The sequence below is a fragment of the Thunnus albacares genome, chromosome 23 (assembly GCF_914725855.1).
Source record: "Thunnus albacares chromosome 23, fThuAlb1.1, whole genome shotgun sequence".
Taxonomy (NCBI): Eukaryota; Metazoa; Chordata; class Actinopteri; order Scombriformes; family Scombridae; genus Thunnus; species Thunnus albacares.
Genome location: NC_058128.1, coordinates 13,385,725 through 13,407,574, shown reverse-complemented (window position 1 = coordinate 13,407,574; position 21,850 = coordinate 13,385,725). Strand labels below are relative to the sequence as shown.

Here is a 21,850-nt window from a genome sequence, read left to right as displayed (position 1 = left end):
AAAGGCCTTTTTTTCTCTTCTCCCAGACTTTCTCAAAATAACTGGCTAATTTATATGTTTAATATGTAAACAGCCAACTTAGTCTCTGTGCATCATCTATATTTACAAAATCAATATCTTTTTTTTTTAACTTACTGGACAAAGCATTGGGCAGTACAATGCCCAATGCCTTGTCCAAAAAGTCCTGATAATATATATATATATATATATATATATATATATATATATATATATATATATATATATATATATATATATATATATATATATATATATATATAATTTAGACAGCACATTGGGAAAATCCAAATTTTAGTAAAACACCAGATCTTAGCTGGGCCCATAGAGATCTTGCTTTTTAGACAAATTATCTACAACATAATTCTCAGTACTATAGTCAGTTTTTATCATGTTATAATAATACAGCAGCAGGGTTTTAAACTTTTAAAGATATTTTCGTGGTAATGCAATTGTCTACTGTCTGCCCAAAAATGATACAGTGTTTGGCTATGTTTGACTAAACCATCGTAAAGGACCAGTGTGTAGGACTTAGTGGCATCTAATGGTGAGGTTGCAGTGAACCTACGGTGGTCGCGAAACTCGCAAAAAAAAAAAAAAAAAAAACTAGAGTCTATAGGTCACCGTCACGGTCACTGGTTAAACCGAAACACCAGGAGCTACCCACTTGATTATATTTCATTTCTGCCAATAGACCCCCCCCCCAAATCATACACACGTCCTTTAACCGAAAAAAGTAGGTCATAACTTAAAAACTATATATATGTATATATTTCGACAATTCAAAGATACAAACTAATGTATGAGCTGCAAAGTTACTTTTTCACATAAAATACATACTACTAATATGTTCAACAACCATTGGGCGTAACTCGTTCTGGCAAATGTGGCTGAGCAACATCACAACCCTCCTTCTTCTCCTCCTCCCACAACCCCACCCGCTTCATTTCCATTTTCTCAAGTCACAACTTGACTAAACTTTATGCGGCGGATCGATGTTGAGACATCAAGCAAGAATGCACTGCACTGTAAAGCTGCAGTAATATACTGCAGGCTGCCGGTGAATCAAAAGTCTTTTCTGTCGGTGATGTGACCCTCGACTAGGACGATGAGCGACAACGACATCCTCGAGATGGAGTCCTTGTCTGAGGCGGAGGACTTGGAGGGAGATACAGACGTTGGCATGATAGACGAGGAAGTCGGTGAGAGAAAGAAAGCTCTGCCCTATCTTTCGCAAGAGATTTGTTGTCTTGCGAGTGATTTTGTGTGGTATCATTGGGCACTGCCTGGATTTGATAGCAGCTGCCCATGTGATTTTTGAAATACTTCAGCTAGGCCACACTCAGCTCTGGGAATGATACTCGTGCATCTGTATTTTGTCAGTTTTGACAGCTTTAAAACTTTAAAACAACTTTTAGAGTTGCTTGAAAGCAGTAGTGGACCAGGGACATTTACTCAAATACTGTACTTACATACAGTTTTCAAGTACTTGTACTTTACTTGAGTATTTTCTGCTACATTACTATATTGCAGAAGCAAATACCGCACTTTTCACTGTATTACAATGCCAATCAAACGTTTGGACACACTTTCTCATTCAAGGGAATGGGAATTTGTGTCCAAACCTTTGACTGGTACTTTATATTTATTTGAAAATTTGTGGATATAGATTTTACACACAACACATGCAGTCAGTTCATTAATTATGAAGCCGTTTTACAAATTAAACTAACCAGCAGTATGTAAAGTAGTTAAAACTAGCTCTCAACCACAACAACATTAAAATGCTGCTTAAATATTGATAGGCCAATAATATGCCAATAATGTGATAATTAGAGGGTCATACTGCTACCTGGGTACTAAATATAAATTTTGTTGATAATAATTCTGTTCATGAATGCAACATTTTTGCTTTTGATAGACTATTTTTACACAGTGATGTTCTTACTTTTACTTCAGTAAAAGATCAGCTTGTAATAAATGGTTCAAGATTTCCCTGCTGAACACAAAAACAATAGTATCTGCAATTATTAAAAACGAATCCCCTTGTGCTGGCATCTTTAAAGGCTAGATTATGATATAGTAGGATTAAATAATTATATAAAAAATTGAAGCTGCGTCTGTATAACATTCAAATCATGCAGTGTTTCCTCTGTAATTGTTTTGTAGCAGTGGTGGCAGGGGGTCCTTTTTGGCATTTGTTCCTCATCCAACCCTGTTGGTCTTAGTTTTGGTTTTAGTGCTATAAGTGGTTGCAGCACAATATTGTTCATATTTGGTTACTTAATCATGATTAAAGGGCTACTTCTACTCACTAAGCCTTATGCTTGTTTGTATTGCTTTGGTGGTAATGTTCTTACTGTGGTGGTCCACCACCTTATATGAATGTAGAGGAAACACTGTCATGCACACTGTGTTTGTTTAAAACTCACATGGGTGTGGTGCAGACATTTTTAAGAGAGCACAAGCTCCCGCCACCATGTCCACAATAAAAATAAACACAGATAAGAGGCCAATCACCAGTTTAATAGAAACCCCCAAAACCGCTAAAACCTCAGTGTACTTCAGATGTCAGATGTTGCTCCTCGGAGAGGCTGGATCGTTGTCTAGAAATGATCGAATCTTTCCACTCTCTTTGTTGTCTTGCATTGCTTACATTCCTATCACTACAAATGAAACGGCAATCGGTGAGTAGAGTAGATGTGAAAATAGTCGGTGTTGGAAACCTACACCTACACTTACATTATGTTTCAGTGTTTGTGCAGCTGTCAGCTTCCACTCTGGTATTTCATGGAAACGATTTCTCAATCTATAAGCCCCTTTTTGTCTGTCTCATCCACAATGACATGTCTTGTATGTCAGGCTTTTTTTTTTTTTCTTTTTTTTTTAACTCACAGCTCACACACAAATGGTTCTTTTGGGTTAACTTTAAAATTTGTCAGTCATGCACAATAAAAGGCCCTGGCCATATGAAAATTAGCAATTTTCACACTGGATTATAAAGGAGATGTCAAAGTGCACTTTATTTAATGGATATTCCATTGTAATTAATTATTTATGTTCATACTTTGTTGCATCCTGTGTTGCTGTGTCAACAGTAGAAAAACACAGTAGACTGGCTGAAAGTTTACAGTTTGATTCAACTTAGTGATGTGGAACATGAACACAATGGTATGTTCTCAGTCATGTGTGACATCTACCTAACATTGTCTTCATGGTGTTGGCGCAGTAAAGCTGATGCCTGTCATGTCTGACGGGGTTACTGCAGGTCAGTGGATATCAAGCAACAAGCTGAGTTTCTTAAAGACATATTCACTATCTGAGGGCTGACTCTGTTCATGGCAAAAACATGACAATCTTAACCAATTTCTACCAAAAGTTGGAGAGCAAATGCTGTCAAATGCATTGGTGTTTGATTCAGAAAAGAATTTCCTGTCAAACGGGGAGAGGTGACATGTGGCTGTGGTTGGCATCAAACATGAAGAGAGTTTAAATGTTAGTCTGGAGGTCAAGCAAAATACTTATCTTATACCTTTATGCTGTACAAAATTAAAAGAATGCATTTTGTCATAGTTGTTTCAGTTAAAGAGTTATGTTTTTTTCTGTTTGTTTGGGCTGACTACTATTTCGTGTGTAGTTATGGTCCTCGAGAGAGGAAGTGAGTGCTGGGTGGGTGGGTGGGGTGTGACGCAAAAGCAGATTTCTTTTGTACAGGCAGCATATGGGCATAGACTCAACATGCCTTTCAAGAGACTCTTAGTTACTGACTCACTGTAGGCTACAGATGTTTTTTAATCGTGTTTCTTTTACCTTACATGTGACATTACAGTGTTGCTATAATTCACATTGCAAGGGTTAAGTATTGACCTTGCAAAGGTCAAAGGTATGTATCTTTCCATCTAAAATACTAAAAAGCCAAACAGTTTCAGTAATACAGAGTCAGTTATAAATTAACCTGTATCAGAATGAGAGTAGCCTTAAGGCAGTGTCATTTAAGATTAGCGTTACAGGTTTGTCACTGGCACGTTATGTCAAAATACAGAGACTTTTGTAAAAAAGCTTTGTAAGAGGGAAGTAAATCCTACTTGATGAGCAGTGATTACACAGTTAGTTTCCTATGGTGTTACTATGGCCAGTGTTTTGAAAACATCTGTCTTGACTCAGTTCTCTCATCGTGCTCTGCTTTATATGGAAAGATCCCAGGATTTTCCATACTGGAAGTCATGTATTCTGTTTTGTAAGAAGTAGCAATACAGTTGCAATACAGTGATGTTCCATATAACAGAGCACACAGTAGTTTACACTATACAGTACATTCTGTAAGTGGATAGAGTGTTTACCACACAATAGTAGGTGGTGATCTATTTTTTCTTTTTCCAGGGAGTAAAATAACATTGTGATGAGCAATTGTGTGCAAGCAACAACAGCAGGATGTTTAGGGAAACAGGTTTGTTACAGGAAAGTCATTGGTTCAACCCCTGAGACTTTTTGGTAAATGAGTTACAGTCTGTTCTCTTTCAGTGAGTACTGCTGAGGCAGAACCGTAATCTTGTAATAATTACCCCTCACGGTATACTGCAGCAGTAATATTCTGTAAAATACTTACAAAATACATCTTCCTTGGTTGCTACGGATTGACCTCTGCAGTTAGAGGTACAGATAATCAGTAACCATTTTTCTGGCCTCAAAAATCATTTCACTGTGATTGTACAATAACAATAGATTAGATGACAGGGTTGTCTAGATCATACGTGGTTAAATGTTTACACTTTTAGAAATTTCAGTTGTAGAAATCTTGTCATACCCTAATTATAAGAACTTAAACCTCTGTTAGTCCATGTCTGTGTCTGAAACCACTCCCCATTTATTATATAGTGCACTATAGCAGATGGTAGAGTAAATGGTAAAGTAAACTTACAGTAAATGGTAAAATAAATTTATATAAAATGGTGTAGTAAATGTATAGTGAATGGTAAAGTGTAAATGTATATGTACACTTATGTCATGAGTGTTTTCAGAGAAGGCACATGTTTGCATGTTTTGCACATTTAAGTTAAATGTCAGACACAGCTACCTTTAGTGACATTTAGGGGACTTCTAGTGGACACAGCAGCTGGGTTTGGACTGAACCACAATAGTGAACAATAGTCTTTATTTTCATAGTGTGTAAGATAACACAACATTTTCAAATTTATATAATTTAAAATTCAAAAAGATTGCACTGCAGCTACTTATTTGTAATGTCTGCTGTATGTTTGCAGTGTTTGTTTTGTTATTTGATTAAATGTGTTAATTTGTTTTGTTATATGTGAAATGTAGCATACGCCTTGGGACGCAAGGCAAATTTCATAAAAATAATCTGATTATAAAGTGAAATCAAATCAAAAATAATAACTTAAATGAAAGCACAAAACTATATTAGATTAGTGTCAAATTTTCATATAAATGCTGCAAATAAAACATTCATTGTTGCAGTATACTGTGATACAATTTCCCATTGCATACCTGCCGATTTTTACTCTGATACCAATATCTATCCAATATAATAGCAGCGTGCCAATGTGTTGTTTTGGGTCTTTATCATGTATTTATTTTATGTGTTTGGTCTGTTGTTTTTTCTACAGTTTACCCTGAGGAGTTTTTACCAACATATCAAAGTATTAAAGAAGGATCAACAGTAACCAAAGCACAACTGGTGAGTCAATATCATCTGTTGATGCCTTGCTCGCATACAATAAGACAAATCATTTGCACATGTATTTGCAAATATAATTTTTATGTAAACCTTAACTATATTTGTGATGCAAATGCATGAAATGAAAGAATGCACCTTTTCATTCTTAGTATTTCTTTAGCTAACAGAAAGCAGATATTGAAGTCACTGTACTATAAGACAGTTTTCAAATCATTACACAAAACTCTGTGACATAAAATTGAAAAATATATAATCATGCAAGTAGTTACAGACATTTGCAGAAGTTTTTTTTAATGTTTATTGGTGTGACAAGTCTGACTGTGTGGAGAGAGAGGGAGAGAGAGAGAGAGGGAGAGAGAGATGAAGGGCGGGAGTCATAATGTTTGTTGACTCTTCCCACTCCTGCATGACCCAGATCATAGATGAAATACGCTGCTTAAGGTCAGTATTTAGCAGCATTTCTGCACAGACTGTCCACACACAGGCTCCTGTCTCCTCTCACCGTGCAACATGTATGACATTATGGAGGAAGAGGAGTACGAGTTTCAGGCCGCAGACTTACCTGACGAGCCTTGTTTTTGCCCGCAGGCAGAGTTCAATGACAAACCAGACTCTTTATTCTTCAATGATGGTGTGAGGCGGATCGACTTCATCCTGGTCTACGAAGATGAGGACAAGAAGGACTTTGAGAAGAGGCACACTTTCCAGCGGCGCAAGGTATTTTTCTCTTTTTCAGTGTTTTTGAGCTGGTGGTTCCCCTACTGCATATCATATTAAATCTGCATGTATTTTAAGTTTTACAAATTGTGCTCACTTTAAACTTGATAGAAAGTAATCTTCACACAAAAGCAAGCATCTGTTTGGAGTTTTAAGTGTCATTTGGGACATTTTTTTCCTTCATTAGACAGTGTACAGTAAAGAAATAACAGGAAATGAGGGACTGGAGAGGAGGGGGATGACATACAACAAAGGTCCACTGGTGGACTTGAACCACAGATTACATGGTCAGCAACCTAAATCCCAAGGCTACCAGAACACTGAAATGCCAATACATTATAATATGACAATTTGAATCTCACATTTTGAGTTTTCAGTCAAGCCTTAACGAACAACACAGTGTGTCTATGCATAGAAATGATTGTTTTTAATTGTGGTTTTTGTGTAAACTTCAGCTTAAAGTCATGTTAGGTCAGTAATAGTTGATAGATGACTAAATGAAGATGCAGTAGTGAATCAAACACAACACAGTAAAGTAGAATTGGTACTTTTTCACTATGTGGATAAAGAAAATATCCAGTCACATATGGTAAGTCTTGTGTGTTTTATTACACATGCCAACTGTATTGACTCTTGACTATTTGTCAAGGGAGTTTTTATTTGTATCAGAATGACAGTCTGCGAGTTTAAATTAATTACCCATGACAGTGTATGGTTAGCAGATAGTGCACAGAGGCTTAAATATTGCTTGACCTTTTAATTATGCAGGAAAGGGAGCAGCTGATCATAAATTGTTTTTATAGTGCCGCCGCACTACTTCACAATGTACTTCACATTCATCCAACACCCTTTTTTATCTTTGAGTTGCTTAGTGCAGCTGCTGTTTTGGTTCCATGAGGGAAGGAAATAAGGGGCATTACTCCTTCACTTAGATGACCAAGTCTTAGCCAAGCAAATTCAAATCATATCAGTCTGGTCATAAGCCATCTTACCCAATCTTGAACTTCATCTAACCTTATTATCTTGCAACATTGTTTGGGTCCAGAAATCTGAAAACTCCTGAAAAATGTTTGTATAGTCGTAAGGATGTTGTGCTTTGTCATTCCTACTGTATTATTAATATTTAACATGCCACTTACTTTTTACATGTCACATATTTAAATATCAGGGATATGCAGGGATTGAAGTACACAAATGAAGGACAATAAGACATGAACTGTCATTGCCAGTTGTGTTGTTTGTTGCTATAATGGTCTTTCACAATAGGTTTACAGTGAGGTATGTGTAATATAATGCTTGCAAACACTGTAGATCCATACACCTTAAAGTCTGTTGCAATTATAACTCTCAAGTAGTTTGGAAGTTGAGACAGTGCTGTTATTAGTCAAAAATTATGAGTTGGTCTTTTAGGGAAGAAAACATTATCATTTCAGTTTCCTGGAAAAGCCCGGCTGAGTGAGCCGTTTCAAGTCAGAGCTCATGAGCTTCTTCCCCGCAGATCTACTGGGACTACGGCAATTCCTCTTTCATAATCATCACAAGCCAAACTAAATCCAGTGAAGGATGAGAAGTGTCATCACCAGGCACTCCTTTGTTTTTCTAGAGCCAAACGTGGTTCAAACAGGAATTGCAAAACCTTCTCAGAGTTTTTTCAGATCTGTTTTGCCCCTTAGATGGGTGTGGCTCAGTTCAGATAGTGTTAGCTGAACTGTGTGATGACTGACTTTTAATTATGTCATTATGTTTGCCTAAGTTTTCATGCTCTTGCGGTATTTCTTGTGAACAGAGTTGGATAAAACAAACAGCAAAGATATTGAGTTTTGCTTTGTCAATAGTTCCTTTGAAATTCATTTGAATGGGACTAACATAATAGGATTAAGTGAAAATGTATGCAGGTGACACAATTAAGTTTGTATTTATTCAGAAAGACTGGATTTCCTTGAATAAAAATGCTCCAAAACAGTCAAAATAACAAAACAAAAAGTTAGAAGGCAGTTGAAACAAGAAGTTTGAATGATTTTCATTAATTTTGGTGAGCTACTTTTTCTATTACTCGAATATTACTCATATGTTTCGCCAAAGTGCTCAGCTTTAACAGAAGCAGCATTAGTTTTCAGTAGTATTTCAGTGCTCTTTCTAATCTTTTTTGGTGTAGCTGTGCAGCATTTCTATGACAAAGAATAGTCGCAGATTTCAGTTCACTGTAAGGCAATATTGGATGATGTACCATCAACAAAGACCTGTCTAGTTACGTGCTCTAATTTGCTGGCAGAGTCTTCATGCATGGCTACTATGTACAGTGTAAATAATGCTTATGTTATGGAAATGGAAAATAAAATAAAGGAGCACATAAAGGCTGTCAAGGTAAAAATTCTGTCACCTTCTTCATTAAGGCAAATAAACTAATCTTAATTAAAATGCTGTTTTGTGTACATTCATATGATTACCATGGGGAGTCCTTTGACAAATGATCACAGTGTTTACACTGCAGGCTGAGCATGTAAGTCCTGCCCTGCTTGACTTCAGTACACCCGGCACAGAAATTGAATCACAATGGCCAGTTAGGAGGAGAGAGCATGTACACAAGAACCTGACTGAAACCATTTTCTGTGTTCTTCTGTGCAGAGACGGCGAGAGTACTTCGAGGCCAGCCTGATGAAGATGGGAATGGAGCTGGAGGCAACACGATCTGTAAGTGGACTGCACCAATTAAGTAATTAGATTTAGGTTAGGCTGCTTTCTCTCTAACTTACAATTACAATTTACAATTCACAATTTCATTTAGCAGACGCTTTTATCCAAAGCAATGTACGTCTGAGAGTTGATACAACACAAGCAGGGATCTAGTCAGGAGAGAATAACATGAGTAAGTGCCATAAAGCTAAGTTTGAGTCTGATAGGACGTAGGTGCCAACAGGCAGTGCAGAGAGGCAATGTATGTAGGGAAGTTTTTTTTTTTTTCTTTTTCTCTTTTTTTTCAGTCCATCAAGTGCAGAGGTGTTTGTGAAAGAGCTGGGTATTTAGTCTTTTCTTAAGAGTTAGAGGGACTCTGTGGATTGAACAGAGTTTGGTAACTCGTTCCACCACCAGGGAACTACAGATTAGAGGAGTCTAGCTAGCGACTTAGGGCCCTGTTGTGGTGGTGGTACCAGGCGCCTTTCATTGGCAAAGCATAGTGAGCAGGAGGGAGCATAGACCTGAATGAAGGAATTAAGGTAGACAGGAACTGTTTTAGTTACTGTTTTGTAAGCGATTGTCAGGGTTTTGAATTTGATGTGGGCAGCAACTGGGAGCCAGTGGAGCAATATGAAACAGCGGGGTAAAGTGCTGTTTTGGGCTGGTGAAAGACTAGAGGTGCTGCTGCGTTCTGGATCATCTGCAGGAGTTTTAACATACATGTGGGGAGGCCTGCCAGTATGGAGTTGCAGTAGTCAATGTGTGATATTACAATAGCCTGTACCAGGAGTTGTGCTGCTTGCTCAGACAGGGAGGATCTGATCCTCCTGATGTTGTACAAGACAAATTGACATGACTGAGCAGCTGAGGCCACGTGAACCTTAAAAGGTAGTTGGTCATCAATCATGACACTCAAGTTTCAGGCAGACTTGTGGGCATGAGTTGGGTTGATTGGAGCTGGATCCCGATGTCTTGTTGTATAGAGGGACTGGCTGGGATGACAAGGAGCTCGGTCTTAGAGAGGTTAAGTTGAAGTTGGTGTCCTTTCATCCATGCCGATATATTGGTGATGCATGACGAGATCCGAGCCGAGACTGTGTGGTCTTCCGGCGGGAACAACAGGAAGAGCTGGGTATTGTCAGTATAGCAGTGGTATGGGAAATCATGGGAGCGGATTATTGCGCCAAGTGAGGTGGTGTTTATTGAGAAGAGAAGGGGACCAAGCACTGACCCTTGAGGAACCCCTGTGGTTAGGCTTTGTGGTTTGGACACTTCTCCCCTCCAAGATACTCTAAAATATCTCCCTTAGAAGTAGGACATGAACCAGCGTAGGGCAGATCCTGAGATACCAAGCTCAGTGAGTGTGGAGAGGAGGATTTGGTGGTTAACCATGTCAAAGGCAGCTGACAGATCTAGCAGCAATAGAGCTGAGGACTGACCAGCAGCTCTAGCTGAACATAGTGATTCCATAACTGACAGGAGTGCAGTCTCGGTAGAGTGCCCCCACTTAATGCCAGACTGATTTGAGTCATACAGGTAGTTCTCAGAAAGGAATTCAGAGACTTGGTTAAAGACTGTGTTCTCAAGTATTTTTGATATGAAGGGCAGGAGTGAAACCAGTCTGTAGTTTTCAACCTGGGCTGGGTTTAATTTAGGATTTTTGGAGTAGTGGGGTGACTCAACCTTGCTTAAATTCATTGGGGAACACACCTGTTGAAAGTGAAGAGTTGATGATGTGTGTGACTGCGGGGATAAGTGCGGGGAAAATGGTCTGTAGAAGGTTGGATGGTATTGGGTCTAGTGGACAGGGAGTGGGACGAGAATCCAGCAGAAGTTTGGAGACTTCCTCCTCGGTCAAAGGGGAGAGGAACAGAGTGTGTCTGTAGCCTCATTGACAGGGAGTGAGGAAAATTCATTATGAAGACGCATGGTAGCCAAGACCTCATTGGAAAGTTGAGTTGGTTTGAAGGACCGGAATGTGTGGCGGAAGGAGACCGTTTGTGGAGGAATATGAGGATGTTCTGGTAAGGTGATCATGAATTGAGTAAAGAAGTGGTCAGCCAGATGAAGGGGGATGACAGATTTGCTGTGGAGCAGTTCCAAGTAAACTAAATTCTCTTGTGTTCTGCAGGTAGTTGATGAAAAATTGATGTTCGTCAAGGTCCACATGCCTTGGGACGTGTTGTGCACCTACGCTGAGGTCCTGCACATCAAGGTTCCTATCCAACCCAATGACCTGTCCTCGCGCCCATCTCCATGGCGCTATTTCACCTGCATCACCAAGCACTTCTACCCCAACGAGGATCTGATCACCAAGGAGGCTGAGTTCTTCACTGCCCCCTTTGAGAAAGACCGCCTGGAGTACTTCTACATCAAGGACAAGGATGTCTTCTTCACTCCTGCCATGAGGAGTAGGATGGCAAGTTTACTCATGTTGTCACAGTCAGTTCAGGCTGAGTTCTTTTCTATCACTATCACCAGAGCAGCTCAAGAAAAGCCCCCTTGACAAAAGTTATGTTATCTATAAAAAACTATTGATATATCATGTTATCGTATGATAAAATAAAGTATGTAAACAGATTAGTAGCATGTAGATAACTTGAGCACAACAATATAACGCTCTTCTTCTTTTCCCAGGCATATTACATTCTGAGCCGTGCCCCCTATGAAATTCGTGGGAATATCAAGAAGTTTGGTATCACAAAACTGCTGGATGGTTCAGTGTACAAAGCTGCCTACCCTCTCCATGATGTAAGTGAGGCTATTTGCTTCTAGTGATTCAGTTAACTGCATACCGTATATATCTTATTTTCAGAGTGTTGCTGAAAAGCTGTAACAGCATTTCCAGTTCATTTCATATGGCTTAGATTATCAAACCTGTGTGTTTAGTAACACTAGATTTATGTCTTATTTAGTTTATTGCAGTCATACAGTATTTGGTATGGTTTTATGGACGTTTCAGTGCAGGTTCAATGTCAAGTCCAAAGAAGAGGGCTGCCCCAATGAGAGATTCCTCCTCTATGAAGAATGGGCTCATCCCAAAAGCTTCTACAAGATGCAACCACTTGACCTCATAAGGTGAACACAAGCTTTTACTTTCTGAATACTTTATATATACAATAAAAAGGTCTGAGTGTTTGACTTCAGTGACATTCTCACTACGTTGGAGCAGCAATATAATTATTTTCACTGTGTGTCAGTAATTATAGTTAAAGATTTTTTTTTCCACAGGAAGTATTATGGGGAGAAGATTGGCATTTACTTTGCCTGGTTGGGTTTCTACACAATAATGCTCACTCTGGCTGCTGTTGTGGGATTGGCTTGTTTCATTTATGGATACAAGTCTCAAGAAACCAGCACTTGGAGGTATGCATTTGTATACATGTTGAATGATGAACCTGAGAGATCTTTTCTCCAAAATATATAGATAATGTTTAGATTAACCCAATATATACTGTATTTGAAATTATTACGTTAACTAATTATCATTATCTTAAATCAGTGTAGAGCATGGAAGGTCATTATTAACCTTAGAAATAGTGACAGTAAAATCTTCACTCAAGGTCCACTTACTAGATTTTTCTAGCGCTTCATACCATATCTCAGTCTTCGTCAGTCCCTCAGTTGTCGTGGAGATGGCTCACTTGTCACCACATCATGTGATTGAAGTTCTATAGATAGGTCACATGATCACGACAACTGAGCAAACTGCAATGGCTGATGAAGACCCTGATATGCGACTGAAAGCTCAAAAAGTGGAGCTTAAGGTGATTATTTTGTCAAATTAATTGATGTAGTTCAACTAGCAACATATTCTGAACTATTGTTTGTTTAAAAAAAGATACTATTTTTTACAACATATTGGTCATAAATCTACATTACACCTATTTACCCCTGTGCTGTGAAACTTTCTTTATGAATTCTCTGTTTTATACATTTCTCTCTGTCTTATCTCTGTTCTGTGTTTTAATGACTGTAGCAAAGAGGTGTGTGACCCTGAGATCGGAGGACAAATTGTGATGTGTCCGCAGTGTGACAGGGAATGCAAATACTGGAGGTTAAACAGCACTTGTGAAGCTTCGAAAGTGAGTTGTATTTTATCTCAACATAATCTAAATTTGAAATATGTACTTCCAAGATAATGTTTTTCCATGTCATCTTCCCACTAATTCCAGGCAATATGCACAAAATACAAAAGTAACTGAGGATTATATATTTCTGTAAAAAGTTAACATTTTGTGAGTGGTGGGCCTCTAAATAGTCAATATATTATAATGTGATTTTTACCTTTATGTCAGCAAATACTGTCATGTATGTAGTTTTGGAGCAAAGCTTCCTGGTACATATATATATAATATAATATATTTTGGAGGCAAAAATCTTTTTATAATTTATGTCTTGAATTTCTGTCTAAGAGTATTACGCACGATGCATAAAAATGAAGTGAAGTTCTGACATATTTCTCTCAGGATCATCAGTTCCTACCGTTACAGGCTTTACATATTCAAATGTCTGTGGCTGATATTTTCAACAGTGGCACAGCAACAGTCCTGTTTTAAATTAATTTGCATGTAAGCACACTAGAACTGTGACGATTTTGACTTACACGTTTCTCATGTTTTCTTTTTTAGAAACTGTGCATATTTGATAACTTTGGAACCCTGGTGTTTGCAGTTTTTATGTCAATCTGGGGTAAGTTGTACACCGTATCACCAGCTTAGAGAGAAGCTGTAACTGACTGACTATTTGAAATGTTTATTTTGTCGTCATCTCTGGTTCTATCAAAGGGAAAATATTCTATTTTAGACACATTTTTTAGTGTTTATGGAGGAAGACGCAGACAATACAGTGTGCCTTTAACTTTTCCCTTCTTTCTCATAATGGCACTGCCCGTTTTTTCCTGCTCCTTTTCATTTCCTGGCTGTAGTAACTTTGTTCCTGGAGTTTTGGAAGCGCTACCAGGCAGAGCTGGAGTATGAGTGGGACACTGTGGAGTTTCTGGAGCAGGAAGAGCCACCTCGTCCAGAATATGAAGCCAAGTGTATCTATGAGAGGAAAAACCCTGTCACAGGGGTAAATTACACACACACACATGCATTTTTTTGTTTGCAGCTGATGTTCTATCCCATAGTGAAAGGCACTATATAGAGATGCTATGTCCAGACAAAGCATTTTAGGTCATACCATGATGTTGTATTTCACTGTGGTTTTTTTGTGATTTAGGTGAAAGAAAAAGTGCCATATACAGCCTGTGGACGATGTGTTCGGGTGTCAATAGGAATTGGTACAGTCTTATTCTGGGTAATGTCAATAAATTACATTTTTATTTCAATTCATTTTTTGGTAACTCTTAATTTTACGAGTCTGTAATTTCCTAGGAAGTTTTTGGACATAAATGTGTTGAGAACCTCAATTTAAAGCAAAGTAAATATTAATTCATCACTCATTTATTATTGGAAACTCAATTCTCCATATATCTTGAGTTGTACACTTGCATGTAGAGACATTTCACATTTTTGCATGTTTAGCTGAGCTGGTGTACAGTGACTAAATGACTAGAATGACTTAATTGGAAGTATTATAATTGAACACTGTCTCTATTTTCTCTGTAACTTGTACCAAATTAATAGTTCTTTTCAGGAAACTTCTTGGAAATTATTTGAAAATTATTCATGTCATTGCTCTGTTGTCTATAATAAAGGCTTAAAAATATCATTTTCAAAACATGCATTGTCTTCTAAATTACAAATTGCCTTTTATAGATACTGTTGATCGTGGCATCCATTGTGGCCATCACTGTGTACCGCCTGGCTGTGTTCTTTGCCTTCTCGGCAAAACTCAGAGCTCAGGATCTGAAGGAGCTGGAGCCGTTAAAGGAGTATGTGACGCCTCAGATGGCCACCTCTGTCACGGCCTCCCTCATCAGCTTTGTTGTCATCATGACCCTCAATATTCTCTATGAGCGGGTTGCCATCTGGATCACTGACTTTGGTGAGTTGTTGTATCCAATTTTCAATCTGAAGATTTATAGTCATAAAGAGATTCAGGTCAATTTAGAAAATGAATGACAGTGATTTACAGTAAATAAAGTATTGGAGACGTTATGCATTGAAAACCTAATTTTAATCATAAATTCCACCTTTTCCTGACTTGATCATGGTATAATCCCAAATCTTTTCATATCTGACTCATAACAACAGAGCTTCCAAGGACCAAGACAGACTATGAGAACAGCTTGACCCTGAAGATGTTCCTTTTTCAGTTTGTCAACTATTACTCCTCTTGTTTCTACATCGCCTTTGCCAAAGGGAAAGCAGTTGGCTATCCTGGAGATCCTGTTTATCTCTTGGGAAAATACCGGAATGAGGAGGTACAGTGTGGGTTCATCCAGCATCTGTTGCATGTCTACTTACTTAACTTACCTTCTCGTCATTCTTGACTCTTGCTGTGTGTCTTGTTTCTGTAGTGTGATCCTGGTGGTTGTCTAATTGAGTTGACAACTCAGCTTGCTATCATCATGGGTGGAAAAGCCATCTGGAATAACATCCAAGAGGTCTTGCTACCGTAAGGAGTCAGAATCTAAGACATACTGTATATCAACTCTGCATTTTCATACAGATTCACTGTTATATGATGTTGTCCGTCCCTCTATAGGTGGGTGAAGAATTTGATTTTCCGCTATTGCACCCGTGTGGCCTCACAGGACATGATTCCTCGTTGGGAGCAGGACTACCAGCTCCAGCCCGTTTCAAAACTAGGACTGTTCTATGAATATCTTGAAATGGGTAAGAAGGAAATGTCTCCTTCAGTCCCTCCCTCTGTCCTATTTATAGCAGCATAAATTGAGCCGGCTGCACCAGCTATTCGTATTTTCAAATCTAGTGTAATTACACGAAAGTGTTTACTAAGTAGAGAATTATGTAGCACTAAATTGCAAAACAGGTTTTACCACACTCTTCCATTGAGGTTGGTTGTTAGCTAGCTAGCTAGCCAAGACATTCTTTTAAGTAATAAGTTACTAAGAATTTATGATGAAATGTACACACAAACTCAGAAATGGATTTACAAATAGCTTGTTGCAACCTGATCCTGGGCAGTCTTAACTGTGCTTGTGGGGTTTTTTTAATACATGTATCTTGTCTCTCGCAGTCATCCAGTTTGGCTTTGTGACCCTGTTTGTGGCCTCCTTCCCTCTGGCTCCGGTTCTGGCTCTGGTCAACAACCTGTTTGAGATTCGAGTCGATGCTTGGAAAATCACCACTCAGTTTCGCCGCATGATGCCAGAGAAGGCCCAGGATATAGGGGCTTGGCAGCCTATTCTTCAAGGAATTGCCATCTTGGCTGTTGCAACAAATGCAAGTTACTTTTTACTCTGAGTTGCCAGATTACTAGCACAAAATCAAATGTAATCTAATACAGCAGCCCTGCAGTAAATCCTAATTTTTGCAAAGCTTAAATGATCAGTTTCTGTCGACACTGTCATAGAGGTGTTCTTTTTTTGACAGATGTTTCTAATATTTTATCCATCCCAGAAGGAAGGATCTATTGCAAGGCTGTATCGAAGTAGACTGTACAAGGATACTTAATAAGCCAGTAGGGCAGTGTAGGCTCCTGTTTGAAATCATATGATCTCACACTGTTAGAATCTTAATTGCTTGCCAGACAGATTGAGCAAGTATGCTAAATTTGTCCCGACCCAGTTTGTGCAGAGGCTTATGCCAGAAACTATAAAAATGCTAATAAATAAATAAATAAATAAATAAATAAAATAAAATAAATAAATAAAAAGGACAATATAAGATTCATATAGTTTCATTAGATCATCTGTTTTCTATATATTTCATTTTTGAACACATTGTTGATAGTAGCCATCAGTTTTCTGCCTTTCACACGTTTACTTTGTGTCTTTGTGTCTCAATAGGCCATGATCATTGCTTTTACATCAGACATGATTCCACGGTTGGTGTACTACTGGTCTTTCTCTGTGTACCCATATGGAGATCATGCTAGTAATACCATGGAGGGATACATTAACAGCTCCCTATCTGTATTCAACATCAAAGATTTCTCCAACACTAGCAAACCCTTGAGCACACCTTACGATATCACCACCTGCAGGTACAAAATTCTGTGTATATTGCATTAAATTTTCTCTTGTTGGATTGTAAAGAAGAGAACACCATGGCCATGTGAATAATGTCTATTTGGGTGGGAGGGGGTGGGGTATTTTGTATTTGAGTTTATTCATGTAAACTCCAAAAATTACCACAGTTAATGGTATGATGGCAACTTATGGACAAAATTTAACCACGTTACTTGCAGATGCTTTCGAAAGAAAACAAAATCAGATGAAAACTTAAAACTTTTCTTTTTTAGGTATCGAGATTTTCGTTATCCTCCCGGACACCCCAAGGAGTATGAGTACAATATGTACTACTGGCATGTGATTGCTGCCAAAATGGCTTTTATAATCGTTGTAGAGGTACGTATGAACATAACAGGAAATCACATTGACACTTAGACATTTTTTTTATTAAAACAGAAATTATTAAAACATATTAATGGAGAGGTCTTCTTCTTCTCCTCACAGCACATTGTTTACCTTACCAAGTTCATCCTGTCCTACGTGATCCCAGACGTCCCATATGCTGTCAAAGAACAAATGAAACGGGAGAAATACTTGACCCAGGTTATCCTCCATGAAACTAACCTCAAGCTGGTGACCAAACGTTTGAAACCAATTGATGACGAGACCTTCAAGCACGTGACAGTGTCAAAGGGAGAGATGGAGCTTGATTTCTAACATTAGACAAATACAGAAAGGCTCTTGTGAATTTCTGAAAATGTATGGAAGAAGAGATCAGACCTTTATTGGTCTGTTGCAAAACCAATGCTCACTCCTGATAATGTATATATATGACTGTCCAGTTTTTTTCAGCATCTACCAACATCTGGTTTAATGTAGCAACCACTAAGAAAGAAGACATTTCTTAAGGAAAAGAAGTTTCTTAAGGAGCTGATGGACAAAAAAGGAGAAACCACTGTTTTCTAGTCATCATCCCCATCCTCACACTCTGGACTCCCTCATTATTTTTGGATCTGCCCAGGCCAAATCATTTAAATGTAACAGGAACAATCCGTCTATCAACTTCAAAGGTGTCTTTTTTTCCAGTGAAACTAGGTGAAACTGATCAAGATGGATGTTGCATGTTGCAAGATGATGTTTTGAAGCAGACAGTGTAGAAACTAGGGGTGGGACAAACAATCAAAACAGGACTATATCACAATACATTTCCTAGTGATACTTGATCAACACATTGGCAAGAGGTGTACCTGTTTCAGTGTTAGGGTTTGAGTTTATATCATTTTATCAAATCTGTCAAATCTTTTATCAAATCAAGTCTTGAATCTTAATCTGCTTAGATTTAGCTTTTGGCAATTTTATGCAACCAAAGTTATAACTGTATGAAAATAACTTTAACTAACTTAACTAAACTAAATATTTAAGCACTAAAATTCAAACATTGACATTAAGAAAATGAAACGTTAAGTAGACATGTTGCATTTAGTTAAAAGACTAACTGAATGTTGTTGATTGATTTTTGCAACCTGTTGTGCATGTTAGAGATTAGAAAAGCAATGATGTCAACTCAGTGCCTTCCACCTTAATGCCTCAATTGAAATAACACAAATCATTTGTTGGATTGAGCATGCAATGGATGAAATCCTAACAGCTAGTGAGTTTGCGTGTCAACAGATCCATCTCCATGACAACTGAACAGACTGCTAAAGGCCGTGTGATGTGGTTGAAAGCTGTGGGAAAAGCTGGTAGACCTTGAATTGATTGTTTTGTGAAAACTATTTGTTGGATGTGTTCACCCTTACTGCCTTGTTTTACAATTTAGTGTGGCTACATCTGCCTGCAGCACTGGCAGCGTCAGTGTCTCATGCCGTCCACTGGGCTTTAAGCTGGGGGCTCAAAGCTTTGACACACAGGTAATTAAGTGCCACTGCTGGGTGATTGTTTTAGTTAAATGCTGTCAAAAATTTCAGTATTATTAAATGCAAAAAAAATGCAAAACTTCTGAATGCAATGTTAATGATAATTGCATTTCTGTCACTAGAACTAAAGACCTGTACTGATCTGTCAAACAGCTCACAATGTTACAAAAGGGAGTTGCATGCAATCAGAATAGATTAACCTTTTAACCACATATACTGACTAAATGTGCCTTAAGATGCTATAGGCTCTGTAAACCTTGTGTTCTTCATTGTATTGTTCTGGTTTAGTCAATTCCGGAGGTGAATGTATTTGACAGTTTGAAACTGAAATCTGATACCATGTAAAAGGTTTAAACTCTATAAGTTTACAAAATCATTACGCCAAATACAGATCAGTTTAGCCTATATTTCTAATTAAATGAGTTGATTGCAGTTCTGTAAAGTGGTTTAGTTTATGATGTGAGTATAGTCTCAGCCTTCTTTTCTATGCATGTACTTGCATCTACTGTACTGCACTTTTTACTGACAGGGCTACAGCTCTGTGCCATGATTACTGCACTGCACAAGATTTTGACTGCATGTTTTATCCTGTGATGTAGACAGTACAGTGATTCCATCTTCTCCTGTGTCATTGCTGAAATCTTCTGAAATCAGTACTGCTGCTTTATTATTGCCTCACCTGAAACAATGGTACTATAACCGTCATGTAAACAGTATCACATACCAGCAATATCTGATGATGAATATCTCTTTGTTGTTGTTTTTGTTTTATAGAGTGCCATTAAATTGTTTTATATGAAAAAGGTTCCCTCATGTTTCTTATTTCAAGTATTTCTTCTCCTTTACTTTACCAAGTTCATCCTATACTACATGATCCCAGATGTCCCACATGCTGTCTAAGAACAGATAAAATAAAATAAATACTTGACACAGGTTATCCTCTGTCACAAACTGGACTGCACGGTCATGACAAAGAAGGGAGACGCACACAACAAAGCCAATTAATAACCAATTCATCTAAAAAAAGAAAGTAACCTAAGAGAAAAACTTAACCTAACAATGGGATGTGTAGTCAGTGAGATCAGTAGTGTAGGTGAGTGCATGAGTGGAACAGTGTATGGATGTAGTGTTGTATGGTGCAAAAAAACAAGTCAAATGTCAATCCAAAAGCCAAAAGGTGTCTCAGGGAGGAGAGCACACCAGCAACTGCACTCCAAAGGGTTTTTGAAGAGGCACTGGCACCCAGAGCCCCACGTGTTGGCAGTGTTCCTGATGATGCTGCCACACCCACCTCCAGTACCTGCAGAAACAGAGACCAGCCACACAAATTGAAGCCACAGGCAGACTGGGCAGAGAGGGTTGTAACATCCTCCACAAGACCAACTTCAAGCTGACGTTTGAAACCAGACGAGACCTTCAAGCACACGGAGGAGAAAGGCTCTTGTGAACTTCTGTAAATTTATAGAAGAAGAGATCAGACCATTCGTGGCCTGTCACAGAAGCCGATCTTGTATATGTATGTTTTGCAGCACCTACATCATACTGACTCTCACCTCATGAACTAGTGATGAAATTAATATCAGAAATTTAATAAGATATCGAGTTGGTTCTGGAAAATGTGTAGCAACTTATAAGAATTATGTTTCTTGAGGCGCTATTGAAAAACAAAAAATTTAAAACATCTCTTTCACCTTATGATGATGTTCTCTGTAGTCCACAAGGGGGGGACACAGATGCACTCACAGACTGCATAACAGAGTACATTAACTTTTGTGTGGACAACAATGTTCCCACAAACCAGTGGTGCAATGTAACTAAGTACATTTACTCAGGCACTGTACAATTTCGAGGTACTTGTACTTTACTTGAGTATTTCCATTTGATGCTACTTTATACTTCCACTCCACTACATTTGAGAGGAAAATATTGCACTTTCTACTCCACTACATTTATCTGACAGCTTAAGTTACTTTTCAGATGAAGATATTTGACACAATGGATCATATAACAAGCTTTTAAAATACAACACATTGTTAAAGATGAAACCAGTGGTTTCCAACCTTTTTGGCTTTTGACATCTTACAAAAAGCAGCATGCAGTCGGGGTCACATTTCAGATGTCTATGTGTTGTTAACAGCGCCACCAAATAGTGATTTTTCCCTCTAATCTTCTCACATGGTTTCATTTCAACAATTGTTTAAATGATCCAATATTTCACCAAAAACAAAAAAATTAGAAAAAAGTCTAAAAACTGAAAACAGATTTGTCTGTTTTTTCTTTCCTGTGGTGACAGGGAGGAAGTGAATCACATACAGAAACAACAAGGGCGAGTAAGCTGTAGAAAAACTTCAACAGAACAACACAAGAGAGGTTTGAATAGTACAGTATGAGAACAATCACATGCTGTACAGTTGACAACAACAACTAGATGACAAAAGAGACCAAAATAGAACCAACAAGATAAACCAGTTCTTCAGTAAGTTCAACAAAGGAGGTTGCTGCCTGCCCTTCAAATTCCTCATCTCTTCCACCATTGCTAACTGCACCTCTCTGTCTTCTAGGAAAACTTGACACAGTGTGTTCTTGGAAGAAACATCCAAACACACCAAATGACTAAACTGTTTTGCTGACCTCTCATGTCATGAAATCACTGGAGAGGAGGGTTCTGAAACAGCTCTGACCATTAATTCAGCCATCGCTGGACCCCCTGCAGTTCGTCTGATAGCCTCATATTGACATAGA

At 38.2% G+C, this 21,850-nt stretch overlaps 1 protein-coding gene across 1 annotated transcript; it reads left to right on the top strand.

Annotated features, from left to right (window-relative positions):
- Positions 1 to 340: 340 nt before the first annotated feature.
- ano6 (anoctamin 6) lies at positions 341 to 19,915 on the top strand. The gene is made up of 20 exons (XM_044342969.1): positions 341 to 1,220; positions 5,643 to 5,713; positions 6,302 to 6,430; positions 9,056 to 9,121; positions 11,238 to 11,525; positions 11,744 to 11,857; positions 12,069 to 12,184; positions 12,338 to 12,472; positions 13,086 to 13,191; positions 13,738 to 13,798; positions 14,034 to 14,179; positions 14,330 to 14,407; positions 14,869 to 15,097; positions 15,307 to 15,476; positions 15,573 to 15,670; positions 15,761 to 15,891; positions 16,256 to 16,461; positions 17,028 to 17,224; positions 17,483 to 17,588; positions 17,697 to 19,915. The coding sequence occupies exons 1-20, from the start codon at positions 1,127 to 1,129 to the stop codon at positions 17,907 to 17,909; spliced, it is 2,754 nt and encodes a 917-aa protein (XP_044198904.1). The 5' UTR covers positions 341 to 1,126; the 3' UTR covers positions 17,910 to 19,915.
- The last annotated feature ends 1,935 nt before the right edge of the window (positions 19,916 to 21,850 follow it).

Excerpts from the sequence above, each read along its gene's own strand:
- ano6 (XM_044342969.1), top strand. The coding sequence starts at position 1,127 with ATGAGCGACAACGACATCCTCGAGATGGAGTCCTTGTCTGAGGCGGAG. Across the intron at positions 12,185-12,337 it reads CAACCACTTGACCTCATAAG|GAAGTATTATGGGGAGAAGA; the intron begins GTGAACACAAGC and ends TTTTTTCCACAG. Across the intron at positions 14,180-14,329 it reads GGAAAAACCCTGTCACAGGG|GTGAAAGAAAAAGTGCCATA; the intron begins GTAAATTACACA and ends TTTGTGATTTAG.